General features: G+C 41.9%; 1 protein-coding gene across 5 annotated transcripts in view; it reads right to left on the bottom strand.

Moving 5' to 3' along the window:
* Positions 1–17,939, bottom strand: part of wasf1 (WASP family member 1) — a 105,360-nt gene that overhangs the window by 50,874 nt on the left and 36,547 nt on the right. For all 5 annotated transcript variants that reach the window (XM_084736977.1, XM_084736980.1, XM_084736976.1 and 2 more), the window contains 2 exons: positions 14,076–14,230; positions 9,697–9,831 (listed from right to left, as the gene is read on the bottom strand). In XM_084736977.1, the coding sequence (XP_084593103.1) occupies positions 9,697–9,831; positions 14,076–14,208 (268 nt within the window). In that variant the 5' untranslated portion in view covers positions 14,209–14,230. The remainder of the gene's footprint in view (positions 1–9,696; positions 9,832–14,075; positions 14,231–17,939) is intronic.

The following is a 17,939-nucleotide window of genomic DNA, read 5'->3' as shown; positions in this document are numbered from 1 at the left end:
TTGCTGTCTCTGGGATGTGCACACGTCTGTAAAGCTTGAAATTCTTAAGCAATGACTCATCTCACCGATCCGCACTAGAGTCTTTCCAGTCACTGCAGAAATCACTCCACAACAAATAGGAGTTTCAGAGACTGCAGAGACTGTGGCCTTTGTAGTTTAAGAAAATATCTATTTTAATCAGTATGTGAAGGTACTGCTTCAGTAAGTGACCTTAATGGACCTAAATAGAGGGAGACAAAGACAGAGAAAGATGAGGGGGAGATAAAGGGGAGGTAAGTGCAGGAGAAAATATGAGTCAAGCAGGGTTAACAAGCAGTAGAAGACAAAAGGAAAAAAGGGAAAGTAAATGCTGAAAGATCAGATGTCATGCAAGAGACATAAAGAAGAAAAGAAAATAATGGCAATAGAAGAATAAAGAAAGCTCTAATGGAACACACAGAATGACTAATAGAAAAAAGGGTGAAGCAGTGAGGAGGCTATGGAGTACATAAAGAAACAGTTAGAGCCCAGAGGGACTCGCGGTGGCTTTGTGGCCTTCCATAATGGCCTGCAGCCAGTGCAGTGATATAACGGTGCCATTAAATAGGGGATACAGGCCATTAGTTTGGCTGGCTGGAGTGATAGGGGGGAGAGAGCCTGACAGCACACAAATAGCATCCACGTGAAGATGGAGGGAGAGCCGAGATCAATCAGAGTGATGGGAGTGGGCTGGGGAGGACAACAAAGACAGAGAAGGTGAGCGTGGAGGGTGGGGGCGGGCAGCTAGCGGTCAGCAGAGGAGAGGAAGAAGAGGAGTCGAAAAGGGCAAAGTGGGGGGTGATACCCTTTAAAGGCTGTGGGCAAGGTGAGCGTGAGCGTGTGTGTTTATCAAGAAAGAACGTGCATAAATTCACGTGATGAAGCACTTTTGACCTCAGCCGCTGCACCAGCAGTGACACTGAATACATCACTCCGGCCATCTCTCCATCTCACATCTCCCTGACCTTCATCTTTCATGGTATCCACCATTTTATGTTCTGCGTCCTCACGGTTTTGGACTGATGAAACATAATTCATTGCTCAGTAGTGTGTCTGCCTGCACCATGTTCCTGAATTCTGTAAGTCTCCTGCTGCCGTGTTGTATCTGTGCAAATGGCCGAACACAGCTAAGCTGCACAGCGCTTGTCTAAGGATTAGGAGGCACTATACACTGAGATTACAAGATTGCGACTCATCTTTTTGCCCAGTATTGAAGTCACAATAGCCATTTAAATTCACAGCCCAATTCCAAAAGAGTTGGGACGCTGCGTAAAACATAAATGAAAACAGAATGCTATGATTTGCAAACCTATTTTCAATTGAATACAGTACAAAAGACAAGATTTTGCCTGCTACATGTTCCAAAAAAGGAGCATGTTTATCATTATGATACATCACTTTTTCTTTCACCTACACTCAGTAAGCATTAGGGAATTGAGGACACTAATTGTTTAAGTTTTGAGAGTGAAATCCTTTCTCATTCTTGCTTGATTTGTGCTTCATAATGCACCACAGAGGTCAGTCTAGTACCTGAACTATTTTACTATGAAGCCATGCTGTTGTAACTCCTGCAGAATGTGTCTTAGCATCGTCTTGCTGAAATAAGCAGGAATGTCCTTGGAAAAAATGCCGTCTGGATGGCAGCATATGCTGCTTCAAAACCTGTGTGCGGTTTCTCTTTGCATTTGCAAAAAACTATGTTTACTGACAACAGTTTTGAGAGTGCGCTTAATTTAAATATTGTCTCAAACCAAACATTACTTAAACAACTCATTGGGAGTTTTTGAGCTTCAGCATATACATAATTCTGCAGTGTTAGCAAATGATTCCCTTGCAACGCAGGTGATAATTATCTGGCCTTTATAGCCTCTGTAAGGTGCCTCATTTTGCACTGAATGGTAACTTGTTAAACCCCTATTAAAGTTGGCATTTATTGCCATTTATATTTACCTCAACTCGTCTCTCCAGATGCATTATTTAGCAGTCATTATCTGCAGTAATCACTGCATCCATTAAGCAGTTAAAAATGAAGAGGAAGAGTCTTAAAACATGACAACGAACGGCAAACACAGGAGAAGAGTCAGAATAAGAAAGTGTGGCCACAGACACCCACCAATAAATAATACCTGAAAGACACTTAAGTGGAAATTACAGCCTCAGCACACAAAACAATGACTTTCATCAAAGTACGGCAGGGTTATTATTTAATAAGGCGTCTCCCTCTGTTGAGATTTTAGTTCCGCTCAAAGTACACCGCTGTTGCACTGTCCTTGTTATGTTTGTGTAATAGAATCATAACACGGTCGTGGAGGGCTGGCGCCCATCCCAGCTGACACTGGTCGAAACGAGGGACAAACCCTGGACAGGTTGTCAGTTCATCACGGTGTTGGTCTCAACGCCTTTTCCACCAACATGGAACCGACAGCAACAAGGCTCCAAGATTCTTGAACAGAGCCGGTTCAAGAACCAGAGCTAATTTGGTGGGAAAGCATCTACATGTAGACCAACAGTCATTCACGCTCACATTCACACCTGCACTCACAGCAATAAGGGTTCCAAAATGGTTCTTTTGACAAAAGGGTCTGTCATGGGTTCTTTGTAAGACTTAAGGTTCCATTAAGACCCCTTTTTTATTCATAGATCCCATTGCAAGTGCTGGACGGGTTCATCAAGGGTTCTTTTTACTGTAATATCAGTAGGTTCTTGGTAGGACCCTAGCTGGATAGAAAGGTTCTGGATAGAACCCCCAGATCTGGGTCCTTTTCAACGAAATTATCTCAGGTTCTTGAACCAGTTCTCTTCAAGATTTTTGCAACATCGGTTCCATCTAATGAATTATCCCGTGTTTGTACCAGTTTTCCTACGAGGAAAAAGTAATTTTACCTCACAGCACACAGGAGTTTCTGGACTATCACTGCCTCGATCTGTTATTTTGTTTGCGTTATTGTTTGTTCTGTGTTTTAAAAAGGTTAACTCAGATTCACACGATAATGCAAATAAACTGATCGAGGCAGTGATATTAAAGCAACCTCAATGTCCTGCAAGGTAAAATTCCTCTTTTTACTTCAGTAGTTTGGTTGCTTTGGAGAGAGAGAAATATATGGTTTCATGACAGCAGTTTCTTCTCAGAAAAGGTTATCTGGCGACAAGGTAAAGTGGTGAAAAACAGTCAAAATATAGCATACACTTAAACTGATAATGAGTTTTTCAGTGTGGCTAAAATACCTTTATTTGCTGACCCTGTCCACAGCAGTACATTGCTTAGTTTCCATGCTGGTACTGCTTTCTGTTTCTCCAGTTGATATCAAGTATGTATAGGATGTTGGGCTTTTCAAATTACAATCTTGCGCACGCCTTGCACTCCTGCAGTGTTCCTGCAGCTCCTGACTTTGTGGATGAGGAGGCCGGAGCAGGAAACAACTCACTTCAACCACAGATCGTATATTAAGTAAGATTTCAACCTAGTTAATATACTGTCTATGGCTCAAACTGGCTCTCTGCACTCATTTTTGGATGCACAATTGTTACGTATTGCCTCTGTAAAGGCTTTAAAAGGCTTGCGAGGGGTTTTATGAACAGTATCTGTAAAATCCTCATTGTGTGCTACACTCTCCTTCATCCTACTCGACCCCCATCCTCCTTTCTTTATCCCTCTACAGTCCTGATTTATGGCGCCGTCCCTGCCTGCACTCACTCCCCTCTCCTTCACTCCCCCTCCTCCTCCTCCTCCTCTCAAGCCGACCACAGACCCACACGGACAATTACAAGGCAAGTCATATGATTGTGCTAAAAGCATACACTTCAAACTGACAGTGCGAGGGTAAAGAAAGGGTGGGGGCGGGGATGAGGGGTGGCATTTTTACGGGAAACAAACCCCTCCCACTGCTGTCCATCTTTCTGTTGCTTTTATCAGGGCTCTCTCCTTGAAGTTTTGGCGGTCCACACACACACACATACACACACTACTACTACACCACCCTGCTATTGTAGCCATTTGATTTTACAAATCGCACATGAATAACGGGCGAGAAAGGGAAGTAGAGCTTTTCCATTTGCGAGACAACTTCATTTGGTTATACATGAATGCGGAGGAGTTGAACTGAGTGGGAAAATCTCTGTAACCTGCAGAGGAGGCCATTTCAACCTGGCCCAGAAAAAATTCTGCGGTACAATCCTTTTACACTCCACTGCTTTTGCTGCAGTGCCCGGTATTATGCACCCATCCCTCTATCCTTCCATCTTTCTTCTTACTCTCCTCCTCCTCCTCCCCTCCGACTCCCCACCGCCACACACTTAAACTGCAACTGAGCTGATCCTTATCCACTGACTCTCGAGCCAATACTACAGGCTAAAGCGGGAAAGTCAGACTTATTTATAAGGGCAGATAAAACCAAGGACCACATGCACGGATGCAGCAGACACACACGCACAGAATCACTCAAATTCAGTGTCCAGCGGCAGGAATGTCACATGAATATGAACTCATAGCCTCATGCCGAAATGACACAAAGACCGGCTTTGTTGTTACTTGGGTATTTCCAACAGTAAATCTGATAATAGATCTGTATCTAATAAGATAAATGTTAATATCTTACCCTCTGGGCGCGAGATTGCGAGCCTTGTGTGTATGAGAGGAAGAATGTGTCAGTGTGTGTTTTTGCCCTTCAACCTCTGAAGGATAATATGGACTCACTTACCAGCTGAGACATCCTGCACAACAGACTTCCACAATTAGATCACACACAATTATTCAATTAGCGCGGCTGCAGTACGTGGACGGTGAGGGTGGTGGAGAGGAGAGGAGGAAGAAGAAGGAGTATTACACCAAAATTAGCACATATATGCAATTTCTTTTAACATGGTTCAACCCAAAATAGGCAGCTTGCCCTTTTCCCATTGCCAGTAGGCAAGCATGCCTTTCTGTTTTTTTCTCATGTGTGCGCAGGAGAGCAGAGACCCAGATACTTTTAAAGCGTCTGTGTGTTCCTGCTCACAGTATTTTTGTAGCATCTAACTGAATATCTGTGGTCTGAAGTTTAGTTTCTCTCTACACAAAAAGATGTGTATCCGCTGTTAAGATGCTCGACTAAAGACGAGCGCATCATCAGTTAAATACACGCCCTGACGCAGTGTGCTGGGCTGATGCGCCAATTCAAACCCAGTCAAGTCAAGCAGCACATATCTATGGAAAAGGGGAAAAAGAGTTGGACGTACCGATGGAGGCAACAAGCCCTTTTTCTTCTGCTGAAAATTAGCATGTTCACCTGGGTGCCATGTACATCACTGCCAGTCAGAACTGGAGCTGATAAAATACGTGTGACTACTGCTGTCATTTGATGCAGGAGCGAATGCAAATTGACCCTTCTCCACTGAAGACAACAGCCAGATGTTAGCGGGTGTTAGTGGGGTTTTTTTGTCCAGTGTATACGGGACTTTAGAGTTGTAATGATAAGACAAAGTCTATTGAAAGAAATCTAGTCACAAACTATTCTGTTTCAATTTCATTTCAGTCATTTTTCAAACAAAAATATCAAACGTTTGCTGATTCCGTCTTCTTAAATGTTAGGATTTCTTGCTCTTCTTCGTCATCTATTATCGTAAATGAAGAGTCTTTGGGTTTTGGACTGTTGGTTGGACAATTTCAAGAAGTCACTTTGGTCTCTGGGAAATTACAAAAAGCAATTTTCACATTTTTTTTTTGGCATTTTACAGTCTAAACCAGGGATTCTCAAACTTTTTCATCTCAAGGACCATCAGAATAAATCCACATTAGACCAAAGACCCCCATTTCAAGAGCTTTTTGTTGATGTTTTTTTTTTGTGTGTGCGATTGTTTCTGTTTTTAATTGAAGACAATAAGTTTACATAGTCAATCAATGATCAAAATAGGGTCACTATCATTTACAAAAAAAAGGCCAACCTTATTACTTCCCTTATTGTTGCAATGTCCTAAAACATGTAATAAAAGTAAAGCTGCAAAGATTAGTTTTCAACGGTTAAATTAATCACCAACATGTTGTCGATTAATCATCTTTTAAAGATAAAATATCAGAATTATCTGATTCCAGGCCCTTAAATGTGAATATTTTCTGGGGTTTTTTCACTCCGTAGTTGCAGCCCTAAATAAAGAACAACTGAAAGATACAGAAAATATCTAATAATAAACTGAAAATATTCTTTTCCTCCTCCTTTTACTGCCTACAACCCACTCAAGGACCCTTGCTGGTCCCTGAAAACCACCGGGCTAAATGATTAATCATGAAAATAATCAGCAGATAATTAAAGTAATCATTAGTTAAATAAAAAAAAGGATGCAAAGCAATTTAAAAGAGGAGAAGCCTCTAAGGGGGGAATCGAAAAAATGGAGGACGGAACAAAAAAGAAGATTGGGTGGAAGAGTCTGAGTACTCTGGACCTGGAAGGATCTGTTCCTCGACTGTGTTTCAAACACAAACCCATGATGCTGCAAAAACTAAGAACCAGTTCACTGCCTTGTAAAGACGTGTCAAAGTCTGCTCCTGCATTCACAGAGAAGCCATAAGCAGCGAGCACAGCCCAGTGAGCATTTTACTGTCTCCGTGTCAGTGACAAGGAAGCAGTTAGAGTAGCATTGTGCAAAGCCGTAAACACACTGCTGGCCCATGGGAAATCGATACGGTGCCTTGGAGCATGGTATTACACCGCTGTGATTCTCCCCCTTTTTACTTTGCACCCACTGCACTCTCCTCCAGCTACGCCATCCTGTCATCCTGTCTCCCTTCTCTCAGGATAACCTGGCTTACCTGACAGTCCTGCCGATTATCGCATTCCTTTTTATTATTGCGCTCCGCGGATACAACCTGACCACAGATCCAATTTCTCCGCACAAAGAGGAGGAGGCGTTCATTGGGTAAACGAGTGAAACTGTGGCACAATATTTCTAATAGAGGCCGGGGTTTGTACTATCGGGTTGTGAAAAATGACACCGTCTCATAGCTGTCTGTTCCTCTAATAACAGCCATTAACACTGGAGGGAGGGGGGAAGATGAGCTCCATCACACAGCTGACCCACACACACACACACACACACACACACACACACACACACACACACACACACACACACAAAAGCAACAATCTAATTTGGTGCAGTAGCAGACACACAGATGAAACTGAAGAGTTGAAGGAAAGAAAGCGGCAGAGTACATGAGTCAGGTTGTATTCAGACCAACTCAGGTGCTGCAGAAAAAAACACCAGTTAATTTTTGGGGAAATGCAACCCGATTTCGCACTGCGGTGGCCAATCATGTAAGGCCGAGACCACACAGGTAATTTTAGCCTTGATCCCACTCACCAACACATTCTGGATAAGCCCCCAGGATCAAAGGTAAAACGCAGCACGCCTCCTTAACCGAAGATCGTAATGTGTGGACTGTTCAAAGATGCGACTGGGAGCTCAGCGAGAGGTTATCGGTGCCTCGCCGACGCCATGCATGTCCGACCAGCAGCGTTTCAGAAACAGAGCGCTTTGCCAATTATGTTTACATGCTTTCCCTTGATTTTTGCACGCCTTATGGATAAATTGGCTAAGTAGTGAAAGAGTTTCTTTTTCGTCTGCACTGGGTCTTTTATTTTGAAAAGTATCTGGGTTTTCTATGCTGCTTCTGTGTCTGACTTCCCGTCATCTGTCCTCCGAGCAGAGCGGAGAGACGTTTCCAAGAAACGGGGAAGTCGTGCTGGTGGAATCAAAAGCGCTGTTCTGAACAACCGTGATCGGTTCTGGCAGACGTGGCGCAGTCGTGAGACGCCGCAGGCAGCCCAGTGGAATCAAGCAGTGAGAGCTGCAGTCACAGGTCGGGTGAGGAGAGCGAGAGGCAGAGACAGAACTGGAGCAGCAACGAGAAAAGTCAAAATAAAGAAAAACGAGCATATCCACGAGTAGTGGATATAAAGTTATAAAGTAATTGAAAGAAGCTCCACCTCCACGCAGTGCTGAGATGATAGACCGGTCCGGTGGAGACAACAGCAGTAACATGCTGCACAGTCATGTAATATTATTTTTATGCTACAGATCCTTCATATCCAGGCTCATGAACACACTTATGAGAATGAGTGGAGAGGAAACTGGCCTCTGTCTTCACTTTCACTGTCTTCACTAGAAACTTTATTTTGTGCTTCATATCCAGGTCATAAAGGTCTGACTGTGAGACAAAAACAGTAACTCATCTCTTCTAGCGTGCCTACCAAAAATTACACCAGTGAAACTACTTTCTTCTTCTAGACAGAAAACAGTTCCTATATGAAACTGCTCTGCTGCTCACTTAGAGCAAAGGGTCAGCAACCGTAGCCACGTCCTCTCCAGTGGCGCTCTTCAACAAAATATTATGTGGAAATGAATGCTGGTTCTTTTTGGTAACATTTTAATGTAATTCAGATTAAAAGTTAATTGTTGTCGGCATAAAGTAGCTGCCCAAAATACCCCAGAATCCGGAGATGTTTTTGTTCAGATATGTCAGACTAAGATTCATATATGATTAAATCCATGTTGGATACTCATCAAATCTGGAGCATATCTGACCTCTGGATCACTTTGACACTATTGTAATATAGAGTTAAGATATTTTTCTGATATGACTGATGCCGCATTTTGAATGACAAAAAGCAGATACTTATTTCAATATACGGCCTGAGCGTATATTTGGATATTTTATTTATTGTGCACGCAACATAAGATGTATCAGCACAGAAAACTCCTGGGTAAGTATTTGCCTCAGTATTATGTATAAAGCAGATCAAAAAATCTCCAGATGCAAGCAGGAATGTTGAAAAGATATCTCCGGATTCTGGGGTATTGTGCACAGTTGCATTGTAAAAATGTGTTGCCTGTTCATTGAAATTAATAAAAAAAAAGAAAAAGTTTGATTAGTTTGTCAACTAAAATGTGCTTTTTCTTTTAAATTTTGCAGGCGGCTATTCTAAAAAGAGAAAAGTCTAAGAGCAAAAGAGAGAATTTCATAGTTTGTAGCTCTGGACATTCTTTTTCTTTTTTGGCCAGAAATGGCTCCTTTGATAGAAAAGCTTGCAGACGCCTGAGCTACAGTAACTGGGTCCTGATTTCTGGAAGGAGACGCTGCTGTTGTTCTTTTTTTAAGCACTTTGAGCCCCACAAACAGAGGGTCACTTAGTCCCATTATATTGAAGAGGGCAGAAATCTCTGCGGCCGATATCTCCAGAACTCGACAGCTAGGACAGGTAAAAGGAAAAAAATATATTTTTGATTTGGGGGGGGGGGGGGGCGGTGATCAAACTGGTCTGCCATTAGCGCACTATAGGTGGAGTTCCAAACACTGATATTCTCCCAGCTCTGTACTTAGTGACTGCATCTAGATTGCAGTTTTTGCAAAATAGTGATACTAAAAAGCTTCCCTTGGTTTCTGTCAAGTGAGTCAGAAACTGAATGAGGAGAGTCAGCGGTAGTCGTGAAAAAGTCGTTGAATCAGAGAAGTAAAACATTTTTTTATGATTCTTTCACAGCAGTTATGTTCAAAGCACAAATAAAACACGCCCACACCCCCAGACAACCCTGCACTAATCACAGCAGCGCCTGATTTGGTCTGAACACAGCCTAAACATGTGTGTGTGTGTGTGTGTGTGTGTGTGTGTGTGTGTGTGTGTGTGTGTGTGTGATTACAGTACTCACATTCCTCTTCTTTGGGGTCCAGCTGTGTGACACTGATGGAGAGGCGGTCCACGCGCTCCTGCAGGGAGTTGACCCGGAAAGAGAAGGTGTGGGCCTCGTTGAACAGCTCTCCAAACAGGTCCTCTGCATATTTACCTGCACGACACACAGGCACCAAATACTTTTTAAAATTTATTTTATGCTTCCGATGTACTCAACGAAAAGGTGCTGGACTGGAAACAAAAATAATCATGAAAGTGTTAGAGCGGAAAAAAGTGGCATGATCAAATTCATTTCAAGGCCATTAACAATTCTATATGCAGCGATAATGAGAAAATGAACGAGTGCTGTTTCACTTTAGGTGTTAGATGTTTTCTGTGGGGACTTGGGAGTCTACAACACTCAGGCCTTTTTGTTTTAAAAATGTGAACTAAAATACTTGGTCAGACACAATCGCAGCAAACTGGAAGTGCTGTTCTTCCTCTGTGTCAAGCATCACAGCTCTTAAGACGTGCAATTACTGATATTGAGACATGGAGAAACGCTGCGTCAGTGTGACTGGAGATCCACAGGGAGCCGAACGTCGGCGGCCGACTGCTCTGATGGAGATGTGAGCGCAAGAGACGTTTTACCAAAGACAGCTGTGTGATACCAGATTTATTTTAAAATATGATGATTAAACTGAAGAGGAAAACTAATCACTTTGCTTCGGTTTTGATAACAAATTTCAGACAGGTTTTTGTCGAGTGTCCCAGCTTCCGTCCGGCTAAACGTAGGCGATTACAACTATTACCGGTAAAACATTTCTGTCATGCTTGTCATCGGGCTTTTAAGCTTTCATACATCTGAGTGGATTTATATCATAGCACATGAGTCATGACCACATGGTGCAATATGTTCTGTGTTCTCTCACCCTTACCAAAACAAAGCTTTACATTAGAACTGTGCCAACCAAAGCATACTTCAAATTAAGTGATTAACAATGAAGCATATTTATAGATTTGCTTGCAAAGAATGCCAAATTTGTACAATCCTGCAGATGTGTTTTTTACTGCGTATGTGTGTGGATTTTAGAAATCTGTAAACTGCAAATATCTCTTAATCTTTTAAATCTGTTGCAGTTAATTTGAAGGATTTCTTACTATATGAAAAGATCTGTCACCATGATGTGCAGAATCTTTAATGGTGAATGTGAATGTATATTGTCTTTCAGAGAAAGAAAGGATCAGGCAGGTTAACTCTGTTTCTTCTTTTATCAACACAACACCTGGTATTAACATTTTAAACTTTTTAAAGGCATAACTTCAGCTAAGTCCTGGTAATGTCAAGCAACAGTAAATGCAACAAAAAGGATTGCACATATCTGTGTCCCTAACCTGACATTTTTTGGGTATTATTTTGATCATTATTAAGGAAAAAGAACACAATTTATGTCCATCAACATCAGAATTAATATAAGCTTCGCATCCGGCTTGAACTTTGTTATATCTGCTGTTCGACTGCGACTGCCAGAATTATGAAATGCCACATTTATTGTCTGTGATTTGTTTTCTGACAATAACAATCTCATGAAAGTGACATTTTACACATTTTCATTATATAAACTAACAAAATTCGTAAGAGTAAGTCATTTGGTCTTTTTTAAGCCCTTCTATTAAACTCCGCTGGTGCGAGTCCAGCCTGCGAGTGTGAGCTACCTGCAACAGGTGAATTCAGTGAGGTGTTACCGTACTACCTACAATAGAAGCACAATCCCACAAGGTCAGACTCTGAGCATGCATGTGCTTTTTAATCATATCACTTTGTGTTAATTAATAGGCTGTGTTGTATTTAACCGGCGCACAGCACGCACAGACACACATATCTGCTACATGTTTTATGACACTAAACTGTCGGCCTACATTTTATAAATCAAATTATTATTATTATAGTCTTTTAAATAATCTATGCACTTTATACCAGGTACATGCCAGTATTCATTCACACACAACCACACTGATGGTACAGCCTTCAACAGTTCAGTATGTTGCCAAAGACATTTCAACAAGAAGACTGGAAGAACCCAGAATCAAACTGTTGATCTTCTGATAAGTGGAAAACCTGGTGCTCTACCTCTGAGCCACAGCAGCCTTCTTATTTTAGATTATTTTTTTATCAAACTACCCCAATATCCTCTGCTGCAGGATTGAGGGACCTGGATTATTAGATCTATGTTTGTGACAAAATTTTAGTTGTTACAAACAGGATCATGCTATTAATCACAATAAAATTAAGCTTATTTTGGATATATACTGGTTTATTAAATAGTCCATTACCGAACAAACCAACACAGTTTCAGGTACGCCCCATAAAGTCAATGATTGGAGTCATCAGTTGCGAGGACTCCAAGTCGACTCTCATTTTGTCCGTCGAATTCTTTTTAGCTGCACCATTGTGCACAGAACAGGCAGCTTCGCAGGTTGCAACCTTTACAAACCAGGTCTGAAAAGTCCTAACCACAAAACTAATTGTGATGGAAATAGAGAAGGATATGGAGACAGAGGGCAGTACGAGTCAGGGCAGCGTGACTCAGCCGCTTCAACACTCTCCCTGCCTGTGAAGTCGGCTAAACTACTTTTGAGCCTGACGCTGTTACAGCCTCCTCTGCTGCTGTCCAGCTTGATTGACTCTGCTACTGACAGCATCCGGCGGGAGAGAGAAACTCTGTGCTGCGCTGGGATTTTATAACTGAACTACAACCAGAACACACACTTCCTTTCTCTGACTGTGGATGTGTGAAGCATTAAAATCAGAGCTGCAACTGAAACTTTGGTGCAAACAAGTTTGTTTATTGACTAATAATTTCAGTCCTTTTTCAAGCAAAATGTCAAACGTTTGCTGGTTCCAGCTCTTTAAAAGAAGGATCGGTGTTGTGCATGAACACACTAAAAAAGCAGCTTTCATTGAAAATATGTTTTTGGTGAATGGTGAACTGAACGAATCAGTTTGCAACTAATAAACGGGAACGTGAGCGTTGTTCTAGATAACAGCGCCCTCATTGTTAGCCGATTAAAACAATGTGATATAAAAAACTTTTTTTCCAGCTTTTTTCAAGGAGCTGTAAGTGTATGAACTACACTGCAGACTAGAGTCTCTGTTACAGCTGTGTCTTCCCTCTCATGTCCTTACAGTTTGCATGAATGATGCGTTCAATTTTAACTAGAAAGTCAGAATTCCAGAGTTCCCAGTTGGACATTTCAACAGTATGCTACAAAAAATGAAATAAAAGAATGTGACTTCTTCATTTTTGGGACTGTCGGCTGAACTTTGAGCTAACTCTTGTGTAGTGTGGTAAGGATTTTGCTGCTTTTCTTTGCTGCTTTGCTTTTATTTATCATGTTATGACAGCAAGTAAAGTGTCTTTGGGTTTTGGATCACTGGTTTGACAAAAGAAGCAACTGAAAGACGTCATACTTTGGGCCCTGATGAGCATTTTAGTTTTTTTGTAAACTAAACAATCAAATGATTAATCACAAAAAGTTGTGCTCCTAATCAAAACACGGGTCTTACAGCTAAACAATGAGACCATCACCTCACAGACTCAGAAGTCTGTAAGAGTTTTGGACCGTCACACTGTCAAATCGTCAAACGTCTAACGGCTGTCTTGAAGACATTTCTGCAGACTTTGCCTGAAGGAATTACCCACAGTTCATAGCATTATGATGTTAAACATGGGGTTACCAGGGAAACAAAAGAACAAACAAAAGATCCGCAGGTGACAGCACTCCTGATTAATTTATAATGCAAAGTGTTTTATTCACAAAGATAAATGTATTAAATCACAACCCATATGCACACTGTCACCTTGAACTGAATTCTTTGCTTAAACCACTCGGCTTATTAAACAACAACAAAAGTAATGAGGTTTTGAAACATAACAGAACATTTTCCCCAAGAACGCCTGATTGAATATATTTGTTTGTGCTTGCGTTATCACTCTTTTTATTATTTCCATGTCATGGTCTTGTAATATTTTCATTTAATGTTCTTCATAATGCAATTGTGTCACTTTTGATACGTTGCAAACTCTCCAATTTCTCTTTATACCATATCAGGCCATCGCAGCTTCCTGCGCTTTTTATTCCTTCTTTTTCTGAGAGACTATGGTGAAACTTTGTAAGGTTTGTTGTTTGTTTTGTTTTTGCTCCTATATGTGTTACTGGAGGATGTAGGTTTTGTAATGTGGTGGTGTCTTGTAATCCCATGTTTGTTTTCATTTCCGTGTCAACATCACCAAACTAACTAACTAACCAGGTGACGTCAGCTTAAGTCTGTGGAAAAAAGACATCAGTGATAATGTGCATGTATGAAAATGAAAAATATCTATGGATAACATGTGTGTGTGTGTGTGTGCTACTGACTGAGGCTGCTGAGCTGGCGTATGACGTTAGCCAAGGAGATGTTAGTCACACACTCCAGCTCATTCTTGATGTTCCTTGGCAGCACGGTGTGGCACAGGTGCCTGGGCTCGATGGTGCGCTTCACCAGCGGCATCCTTCTGCTGCGACACCACTACCTACAGGACAGAGGGAACAGAACACAACATTTCATTAACGCAACAGCTCTAGTTACACATTTGTGTCTAAAGTTTGTGCTTACTACAACATCGAGCCTAATAGGAGAGACAGACAGGATGGAGAAAATGCTTGTTTCACTGATTGTTTTGCTAACACAACAGCAGAATTATCACAACAGAGCGACGGAGAGAAAAACATTAGCATAAGAGAGCGTGAGATGGCAGAAGTACAGTTAAACAGGATCCTGGAGAGATGCATAATGCAACAGAATAGCGGGGAAGTCATGTTTTGACATTGCTAACAGCCATGTTGTCTCATCTGTTTCTCTGACTTGGCACTGTCTTGTCCTTTTCATCATGCATAGCCGGGGCTAACAAACCTCAGCACTTTGTCTGCCCACTCAGCCGTGCTGATGGTATTACGGCTGCAGTGTTGGTCTGCAAGACCTCAGCCTCTCTTCCATTCAGCAAAAACCAACAGCAAAAACCCCAGAAGACACAGAGACAGCAATGATCCAGAATATGTTACCGAAATCATATTAGATGTCTTTAATGCCCCTACACCTTATTACCACAGCCACAAGAAACAGTCTACAAGATCGATTAATCATTAATAATTTGTGGACTACAAAACGCCTCCCTTTTTTTCACTTTTTCCTCTTTTTTCCCTTCATTTTAATTTTCCTTAATCAATAAATCCCTTCACTGGACAAAACAATGTCAAATGAGGTGTAATTACTGCCATTTCTAGAGTATTAAATTCAGTCATTTCCACTGTTGTTAATTAATGAAGTCGAATGAAGTCCAGTCCAGAGGGGTCCACCGACTGGTTGCCATGTCTTAATAAATCTCTTGACATTGTCACGAAGGGTATTCTCAGTAACTCTTTGTACCAATCGTCCAGTGCAGGGATGTCCTTAGAAATCCAGAACTTGAGAACAGTCTCTCACTTTCAATACTCCAATCAATTGACCCTTCCTAAGACCCACCCCTTTTTCTGTGTGCTCCAATAACTGTTGAGCAATTTCAGTACCTGGTGGAACCTCTGTCAGCTTTTTCCTTTTCTTTTTCCTGTACATATGTGCATACATGCACATGTGTGCTATGAGTCTTCAAGTCATATCCGATCAAGGTAACCACCTCTTCACACATTTGCAAAATGTACGAGCGTTATGATCGTCCCCGATAGTCGACTAAATCGCCAAGCAAGTTAAGATGCGAGAGCTTAATTTGGAAATACACATCGTCCATAGTGTTGATAAGTCTCCAAGTATTTGTTTTTGTGAAGTCAGAAGTTATTTATTATTGTGTTTTAAACAACAATACTTGTGTGGCGTTATAATATATAGATTCTTTATCCCTACTGCCAATTTCTGAACTGCTTGTTTTAACGAGACACTTCTCATATTGTTCAAATAAGATCTAGAGATTGAAGGAGAGAGGGTAAAACACCATCTAGCAGCACAACTCCCTCTATAACAACACCAGTTAATCATGCAAACAACACTTTCTGCTATTAGCTCGTCTTTAATTAGAGCGTGTGCCATGATGTGGACATCAGGTGCTCAGATGGACTGACTGATTGACTGGGCTTGACAGTGATAAGACCTCGTTACAGCACTAATTAACTGTAATTGGCATCTGGCACTTTTAATACCCTGCTGTATTCTTAACGGTGTTGCCGTCACTGAGGGATAAACATGATTATTGACCGTATCCATAAAAATGTAGGGCAAGGAAGGCTATTCTAGGAAGTGGCCTGGCTCTGGATGGTTAGAGAGAAGAGAGAGGGAGCCCAGTAAAAAAAAAAATGCTTTGTTGAGGTGATTCATCTTGGGAGCGTCTTAAATGGGGGTAAAAATGCCCATAAAAGGGAAGAATGAGAACTCGCACCTCTCTGAGTCGTGTGTTAAAGTGGTTTGAATGAGACGTGCGGGTGATGTTACTGCGACACAAACCCAAACACAGCGCCAAAATTCCTGCCCACCTCCAAAATAGCAAGACATCTTCTCTACTCTTGAGAGGCTTTTATTTCCTCCCACAGCATCTCCATCACACACACACAGAGACACACATTCCCTCCTGATTGGAAACACCTCTTGACCCAATGTGCGCTGACATTTTCCACAGCCTCCGGAAGTCTCAGTAATGGAGGGCTGACCCTGAGCAACCACTCGCCCAGGTGGAGGTGTAAACTCAATTGTTACTGTGTTGACCTTTAACATACAGGCCCAACACTGCTTAATGTAACATCGACTGTATGTTCAGGAGTAGCATCTTAAGAAAGCACCAAAAAAAAAAGCAAGACAGAGGAACCAAGATTTCCAATTAAAAATGGCTGGCAGTGAAGGAAAAGTTCAACATTCTGATTTTGCTTTGTTGTTGAGAGTTGAGGTGAGAAGATCGCCAGTAAAGTCTCGGCCAAGAAATAATCCAGCATGTATCTTCACGTAAAATAGCATTTTGTCATTTTAACGCTTAACTTTTTGTAGAGATTAAACAAACAAGCTATTAGACGTGGGTGGTATAAAAGCACTACTAAGAAATGCTCCTCTTTCTATTCAACTGATAGGGAGATGATGTGTTGTAGTGCCCAGCACACGCCAGCAGGGGGTCAGTCTTTGCATGGCAGTGCAGCTGAGAAAAACATGGCGCTTGGGACTTAGAACAGGATGAACTAGCAAAAAACTCAGCCCTGGGAGCATTTGGGGGTTTGTCTCGATGATGCAGACTGCAGAATACCAGCTGGTCCGAGCACAGAGTATCTGACTAGCATAGCGCAGTGGCGAGCATGAGAGAGAGCAACTGGTGGACTAGTTACTGTCTGTGGTGACAGGCAACACACGTTACGCTGAGAAAAAGGCGAGTCTTGCCATGTATGTACAGCGACAGCACTATAAATGTACAGTTTAGTTTTGAGTTTGTCACTGAGGCGAGTTTGTGACTCAGCAAACTCATCATTCAAATTACCCAAAATGTCAAACTTTTCCCTTAATGTACAAAACATCAACAATTAAAAAATAACTTTAGTATTAATCTAATCTTCTTGAAGCTGAGTTGCACCCCTCTTTGCACAAACTTCGTCCCAACCCTCTCAGATCATAAACATTCTGCTCCTGTTTAAACCACCTCCTCCTTTGGGATTAATCTCTTTCTTTCAGCTGCTCCCCAATTAGGGGTCGCCTCAGCAGATCATCTGTCAAACCAGGCCCCGCCCAACCCTGCACGGGAGTCTCATTTTATGATCCTTATATTTGATTTGGCGCCGGTTGTTTTACGCCAGATGCCCTCCCTGACACGACCCTCCTCATTTATCCAGGCTTGGGCCGGCAATTAAGAATTGCCCAAGAGGCGGCATCTCACACAGGGACACCTGGACATGTGGACAGGAGAAGGTGGGGACAGAACTGGCAACCTCAGCTGATGATTCACCCGGCTTCCCGAGCCACAGCTGCCCCTCTCCTTTGGCATTAATATAGATTTAATGTCGTAAATCAATGAGGCATTTATTCACCTTCATTCACCTCAACAGCTCTCTTTATGAGAACAGTAAGCGTTCTTAAATTTTGCACATTCAGCGTGTCTGTGGGTTACAGGTGCACAGAGAGAAAAACAGACAGATTAATAGAGAGAAGCAAACAAAAATTAAATCAGTCAATCACAGCTGTTTATTCCTCTGCCACGCATGCACACAAGCTTATTCAACACA

This window comes from Lutjanus erythropterus, chromosome 15, assembly GCF_056507025.1.
Source record: "Lutjanus erythropterus isolate fLutEry1 chromosome 15, fLutEry1.hap2, whole genome shotgun sequence".
Taxonomy (NCBI): domain Eukaryota; kingdom Metazoa; phylum Chordata; class Actinopteri; order Lutjaniformes; family Lutjanidae; genus Lutjanus; species Lutjanus erythropterus.
Note: the sequence above shows the minus strand (reverse complement) of the source record. Positions and strands in the feature narration are given on the sequence as shown.